The 8,188-nt window shown below is 25.4% G+C and overlaps 1 protein-coding gene across 1 annotated transcript in view; it reads right to left on the bottom strand.

The window, feature by feature from the left end:
* The window catches only part of LOC105621443 (xanthine dehydrogenase-like), a 14,213-nt gene extending 12,030 nt beyond the window's left edge, over positions 1-2,183 (bottom strand). The window contains exons 1-5 of the mRNA XM_012202913.1: positions 2,180-2,183; positions 1,652-1,835; positions 1,011-1,142; positions 491-650; positions 78-291 (exon numbers count right to left, since the gene is read on the bottom strand). Of these exons, the coding sequence (XP_012058303.1) occupies positions 78-291; positions 491-650; positions 1,011-1,142; positions 1,652-1,835; positions 2,180-2,183 (694 nt within the window). The remainder of the gene's footprint in view (positions 1-77; positions 292-490; positions 651-1,010; positions 1,143-1,651; positions 1,836-2,179) is intronic.
* Between the last annotated feature and the right edge of the window lie 6,005 nt (positions 2,184-8,188).

Genomic DNA, 8,188 nt, shown 5'->3' with positions numbered 1-8,188 from the left:
TATATATATATATATATATATATATATATATATATATATATATATATTACTTAGTGTCATCTAATCAAAAAAATTACCTTCCGCAGTATTTCCTCCATTTAATGTGTACGAGGCGAGTGGGTCTTCTTTAAATACCGCAAATAGATCCTCAATTGATAAAACTCTGTAGAAATGTACGTTTTCGTTTCTCTTTATGCTCAACATTTTTTTTTCATCAGAAGATTGCTTATCGTAGTAACTACGTACACACGACATTCTATTTTTCCGGCAAGGTTTGATCTTATATAATTCCTACGAAGTATATTTCATTATATTTACAACAGGACGAAAGCAAAATAAAAAAAATTATTATAATAACGGGTTAATAATCCTTATTTGTCTAATAACAAGTTCAAATTCTAAAAAAATTTCCTGTGAGAATAAAATAAAACTGGAATCCTAATTTCAAAATAAAAATTAAATTTTTGAAATAGAAAGAAATTTTTCACACCTCAATATCTTGAATGTCTTTCACCATGGATGGAGGTGCATCGGTAGCAAATCCCTTGAACGCATCCAAGATTGCACGATATCCGGTGCATCGACAAATGTTGCCACCAAATGAATTTTCGATTTGCTGTATAGATATATTCGAACTCTGAAGTGTGAGACTGCGAAATATATACAACAATGCATTAACACAAATTTCTAACTATACTAACTTTCAATTATACCTATTTAAATGATATTCCTCTACTTGAACTGAACATAACAGTTCCACGATTTTGTAATATATGATTTTAATTTTTTTTATTGATTCATTTACTATTGGACAGTTATAATTATTGGAACTCATTTATTAATAGATGTAAGGGTACTTTTTGTATATGACTTTGTTTTCAACACCCAAGAATTCCACCAAAGAAAGAAAGAAGAATTTTACCACGAAAGGAAGAAACGTAATATATGTCTAAAATATAGTAATATTTCCTTAACATTAAAAATTAAATAGCAATTATAATAATTCGTACGTGTACATATTCATCACCATGCCAGGAGAACAATATCCACATTGCGAGCCATTTTTATGAGCAAGCACAGCTTGAATCTTATGATAACCATTTTGCTTGTTACCTAGACTTTCAATCGTGAAAATATTCCATCTGCGACATTATACAGTACGAAATAATAGTTAATATTAACATATACTTAATATTTACATATACTAACTTGGTATGCTCAAAAATTAAAAAATTGGTATAAAAAACGAAGAAAAAAATTCCTTTAAAAACTTTTAAAATCACATGATTTTTATTTAAAAAGATTTTTCTTTTTCAGTTTCAATAACATTTGCTTTAAAAGAAAAACAATGAAATTTTTTATATGGGTACATAAAAATACATATTCACTATTTTAATATAGTTTTCAACATATTATAAGTCCAAAAATCAGATAAGTAAACTTCTCAGAATTTTTTTAATTTGCTTGTAAAAAAACGTAGTAGTATACTTACTGACAGATATAAATGCAAGAAAAAGAGATTTTACGTTTCGACTAATTTCTTGTGTCAGAGACAAATTTCGCTGGTGCGCGTAATATCATTACACAAATTCTTTTATTTCTTTAAAAATTATAAGTTTAATTATTTAGTTTCTCTTTAATATATACATACCCCTGGCAGATCAGTACCGGTACAAGACAAGAATTCACGGCTATTGTTTTGTCTTTGTATGTTACGCTTACGATACAAGCACCGCAACCACCCTCGTGACACATCGCTTTTGTACCTCGAAGACCCACATATTCACGGATGTAGAAAAGAAGGGACATTCTAATGGGTATACTATCACTGGATACTAGAAACGATTTTACAATTATATATAATCAATTCATAAAGTTTCCTATTTAGCTACTTGATTATATTTTGTTTTTAAAGCTTAGTCATATAGTTAGAGTTCTACAATATAATTATATTTTATACTTTCTATGTAATTTTTTTTATATCTTGGATGATAAATTCTACTGAATGTGATGTGATTTTGTCACTTTATAATAGATTAGTATGTCGTAGCTCCTGATTAGATTTTTATAATATATTTGAATTTCTGGAATTTCTTTATGATCTATTTTATCATTTTTTAGTAATATAATCGAAAATTATTATTTCCTTACTTACACATTTCTTACAAACAATACATACCCATATATAGTATTCCGTTAATTGTAAATTGTACAATGTTAGTGCTGGAACTAACCGCATTAGATTAGGTAACATTATAATTATTCTCTTTAATAAAAAAAGATATGGAATTTCATGACAAATTTTTTTATTTAATTTGATATTAAGCAATAAAGATTTAAATAAATAAAGAACATTAAAAAATTTTTGTGTTGAAATAAAAGATTTTAAATCTTTTAAGTATTAATAACAACATTTCATATTGACTTTTATTGTATTCATATTACAAATAACATGTTTTCACATCCTATTTGTCTAAGACTTACATGCTTTTTGTTTCCATTTTCACTCGTCAGACGTGTCGAATTACGATATTTACGAAACTATCCCTCGTCTAATTATATATGGAGTACTTATGAAAATACTGTAGTACACTGAGAAAGTACACTATGAAAGTACTGTCAGTACACTGAGGAAAAAATATAGTATAATTTTAATAAATATTTAGTTCAATACTGCCAACTAAACATTTACTTACAGTAAGTGAATATTCAATAAAAAAAATAATTGTTAAATCAAATTAACATTTCTTGTATCTAATAAATATATCTTTATATTTAATAAATATTTAGTTGGCAGTATTCAATTAAATTTTATTAAAATTTATTAAAATTGACTATATTTTTTTTCAGTATAGGATACTATATAGGAACGCTGAATCTAAAAATTGGTAAAACTTAATTATTTTATACTACAATTTCTTTTATTAATAGTTAATTATTACGCAGCAGTGCAATTTTCTGCATAAATATGTCGCTAGAGCAAAGTTTGTGTAATATTTTCAACTGCTAGCTACAATCCGTAGTGTTTAAAAATGTATTCACATTGAAAATGTAGTAAGTACACCTATATTAACATTAACATCACAAATAATGTAAATTTCGCACATATTATTAAAGAAAAATTTCAGTAAAGTATTATTTCACATGAAATCGTTTAGCAAATAATAAAACAACATTTTTTATTTGAATTTCTTATGTGTATATATATGAATTTCTTATATGTATATATATTTATATATATGTATATATATCTATATATATATTTTTTTTTACACAGTTTCAGTGTGCCTTATAGAGTCAGAAATGAATTCAGAACGCAAAAATTAAAAATTTTTATGTATTATTTGTTTTATCTAACCTTATTTTCTAATAACAATGTTTTCATACGTTTTTCAATTCTAATTCTCGTTACAATTTCAGTCAGCGTAACATCATTATACGTCTTCACGTTCACGCGTCTTCTTACTGACTACTAACAAATGCTTTTTCTGGATATATCGGAAACACACTAGTTTAGTTCGCAATGATTCACGAAAACATTTGTAATTGATAAACAATGTCAAATGAGACAGATATCTATATGAATCCGTTGTAATTTGAATTTTTTCTAAATGTATGACCACATGTTATAGAACCCTCCTTCTACCTACTTTGTATTGGGTTGTCTGGAAAGTTCGTGCCGCAAAAGATTTAAATTTAATAAATGAAATTAAAAATTTAAATCTTCTGCGTTTCAATTTTCCTTCAAAATCGGCATGAACTTTCCGAATAACCCAATTCATATATTCTTATACACAAGATTTTTAAATTTATTTCAGGTTACAGAACAGGTTGTAATTAAAATGACAATTCAATTTTAAATATCTTTATTTTAAACTATAAACTTCAACTTTATTTTAAATATCGACTTATTAGCAAGCGGTTTTCATTTTTGCTATCAAAGCACCATGTCATCTCTTCTGGTTAAACTGGCTAGAAGTATATATTCTGTAGTACAAAGTGCATCTGCAAATATCACGAATTATATGTTTATGTATATTGTAATACTTTTATATCTTATTATAATAATATTTTAAAAGTAAATATGCTTATGTTCTAACTATAGGAAGGAAATTTTAGAAGTATGTAATAAATGATTTATATTGTTTGTTGAATTATCAAGCATACAAATATTTTTGCTTAAAATTTACCCAGTCGATATCATTTATCCATATTCCCTGCATCCATTCTCAGCGGAATTCAGTGCTTTGCGGATCCTTATCGTAATTACGCAACTCATACAAAGCGGTGATTTACCAGTTGCTACAAAGATTTCACAATTAGTCGGCAATTCTTTAATGTTTCTCATTTTTATATGCTTAATGCGGATTTATTAAAATTATTATTAAATTTTTAATGTATATAATAATTTTAAAAAATTATTATATACTATTCAATAAAAAATAGGAAATATTTTAGGACACACTCAAAATTGCGCAATATTCAGAATACTGTAACTCGATGAAAAATTATCGTAGACAAAAAAAAAGCATTTGAAAGCTCGAAATTTCTACTTTCGAAATCGATAATTTATATTTCAATGTGACTGATTCTTTACGGAGATATATAGACACAAATGGATACCCGTCAAATCTGAAAATTTTATACAAATTTTATAAAGATCTATGGCGTAAAAATTACACAAAAATGTGGTTTACGGCAATCGAAAGAATAAATCTTTATCTTCAATTTGTTTTTTTTTTATTAAGTTTTGTTTGATTTTTCTTTACTTATTGAACGTTGAAGCAAAAATGATCATTTTGTCGAAATGTAAAAGCTTTTTTAATGAAATTTTTCATTTGGCCAACGATTAATTTTCAAAGAACAATCAACTGAAATAATATTCAGTTTTAGTTTATTTCAAGTATATTCATTGTGTCTTTTATAAATTATCTTATATTATTTAATTTGAAAAGAAATACCCATACAGCACAGAAACTTATAGCAACATTGTTGGAACATTTCAATATTGCATATTGCAATACAATGTTGCAGAAGATATTTTTTTGCAATATTACTTCAGCAATGTTGCAGCAGTATTTAAAATATTTTCAGCAAGAGACACAAATTGACACAAAAGTCCTGTCCTTGTTCAAAAATCAGTGAAAAACAAAGACACGAATGACTCTTGTCACTGTGTCGATTTGTGTGCCTCTGTTAGAAAGTTCACTTTGAGAGAGACTTATATATATTGATTTGTGTGTAATCCAATAAAGTAAGGACCTGGACATAATGGAAGAATAGGAATTAATGATCACGTTTACACAACATACTTAATCGGATTTCATAACATCTGTAGTTATGAAACTGATCAATCTCATAACTATATTCCTCTGAAAAATGGAATGACTGATTAATTTCTAACTAATATCTAACGAATATTAAACTCGATTAATAATATTCTTGATTAATAATGTCCATTTCTACCAATATAGATCAGTTTTAATCTCAGTTCAACTTATCTTCGTTTTTTTCTAGTTCTAAAGATTAGAAAAAGACGAAGAGTAAGTTGAACCGAGCTTAAAGTTAATCTACATTAGTGGAAACAGACATAAGGTATAAACATAGTCAATGTCTATAATTTATAGGAATTGTATTACAATTTATAGAACATAAAACAATTAAAAGTAAGGATTACATATAATGCACAATGGACACAATAACAACATATAAGACGTATAATATAAAAAATTAGAAGTAAGAGTTAAATATATACAATGAATACAAATAAAATATGACTATGATGAATATGATACTTCATAATTAATTATGTCTTTATATTTTATAGGCTTGTTTCGATATGCACAGTACTGAAAATTTATAATTCATGTTATGTATACTGATATATTTAAATTCTCGATCTAATTTTGTTAATGTTTTCATTAATAAATATTCATGTATAACTATATTCATTAACATTTGAAATATTCATACATCCTTTTTTCATTGGTAAAATAGCGTATTAAAAATAATAATAATAACAATGAAAAAATATAATAAATATAATGAAAATGGTAATTTTCTCGTTACTTGTTTTAGAAAAAAATCAAGTTTGGAGAAATATAAAACAATTTATGTATAATTAAATATAAAATTATACGTAATTATGTATGAGCAGTTTTTTTTATATTTCTTCAAACTTGATATTTTCTAAAACAACCAATGCGAAAATTATCCCTTTAATTATTTTTGATGTTTACGCATTAGTATTATTTTTGTTAAACTTTTACTAAACACTAAAAAAGAATTTTGCAATAAAACATGTATGAACATGTATGGACATATTTCATATATAATTATATATATTTATGAATATTTATACGTGTTTATATATGCTTATACATATTTATATATATTCATGCATAAAAAGTTTTTTATTTAACGATTATATCAAGTTTCAATCTCATCTATAGCAAATTAGTCTATTAATAGTAGTCGTTCGTGAAATAGATTAAATGTTTTTAATATATCGTATCTAAATAATTAATAATTAATTAATTGATTAATAATTGATTAATAATTGATGCAAGTAAAATATCATCCAAATATTAGTAAATATTAAAATGGAAGATTGGCAGGTATACAACCGAAATTAGACTCCTCAATATGTGCAAAATCATATCACCAATCATTGATGGCGATAAAGTTGACTCTACGTATGACATTAAAAAACAGCATCATAGATTAAACAAACAGAATGATATGAACTTTTTACCAGAGAATTATCTTTTGGTTTTTAACTTTACTTCTTAGCAAGCTTCACTTTCTCCACATTTTTACAATAGGAGCCTTACAATAGGAGCCTTAATTGATATTTTTTTATTTTTTTCTTCGCTTGATGCATTCCAATTTTCTGTCTAAAAAACTAACAAATGCTTTTTCTTTTATTGCCAATATAATAATATTCCAAAGTATTTATATTCTATTCAATTCCGTTCTGAACTATCATCTTGTAGGTAATTCTCTTAATTTCTACTACTATTTCTATTACTTAATTTCTATTACTATTTCATTTTGTATTTAATTTGTAATCTCATAAAAGAAAGAATATATACAAATAACCAGTTTCTAGCTCAGGTTGTTGCGAGATCCACGGGATGACGAAGAGGGAATTCGTCACTAGTTCCTTATTTTGTCTTGTGTCACTTCTTTGTTCTACCTTGTTTCACACCGGATACCTGACCTCGCACCTCCTTACTCACCTGTCACTCTATTCACCTCGAAAATCCAGATTCCAGAGTTAGACTTGACTTATGTAATTTACTATCACATATTCGAATGAGTTTTTAAATATATTCTTCTTTCTATTAAAACATCTATTCACATTAGATTTTTTTTTATGAAAAAAATTTTATGTGTAGAGGAGAGTTGTTAATTGTGTACCTAATATCATCTAAATCATACCTTATCAATATATTATATTATTATTTAATATAAGTAACTTTTAGCAACAAAAATATGAACTAAATGAAAAATGAGTAAATCTAGACAAAAATTTAATGCAATTTTATATTTTCATGAAAAAAAGATTTAAAAAAGAGTGATGATACATTGCATTCTTGAATGAGAGTGGCAGATTTTCACTCTTTGTTTTGGAAATGAGACGCTCTTTTATAGTAAAGTTTAATATACTTTTTCTTTGCGTAAAACGTAGTATAGCATAATAAATAAATAGAATTATTTTGAATAAACGAAATAGCATGCGTGGCACTATATTGTAGATAAAATATATTGCATTTTTTTCCATTTTGAAGCAATGATTCGGCGCACGTTAATGGATTAATTCTGCAAATCAAGCCATTAATATATCTTAATCGCAAATAATTATTGCATATCAATCAATCAATTATTCTAAATTTTTAAGTTTATCTCATTTTATGTATAATTAACTTATCATATGATAAAAATAACATATTGATATATATATTGTTGTAAAAATAGATGTTGATATGCACATGTATATTATAAAAATAAAAATTTTTGTAATATACATATTTTTTAAAAATACACCTTATTTTAATCATTGTATATTTTTACTTGATAATCTTGTTTTACACATTATATATGTACACATATGTATATACACACATATGTATATATATATATATATATATATACACACACATATATATATATATATATATATATA

This window comes from Atta cephalotes (assembly GCF_000143395.1).
Source record: "Atta cephalotes unplaced genomic scaffold scaffold00033, whole genome shotgun sequence".
Classification (NCBI taxonomy): Eukaryota; Metazoa; Arthropoda; class Insecta; order Hymenoptera; family Formicidae; genus Atta; species Atta cephalotes.
Note: the sequence above shows the minus strand (reverse complement) of the source record. Positions and strands in the feature narration are given on the sequence as shown.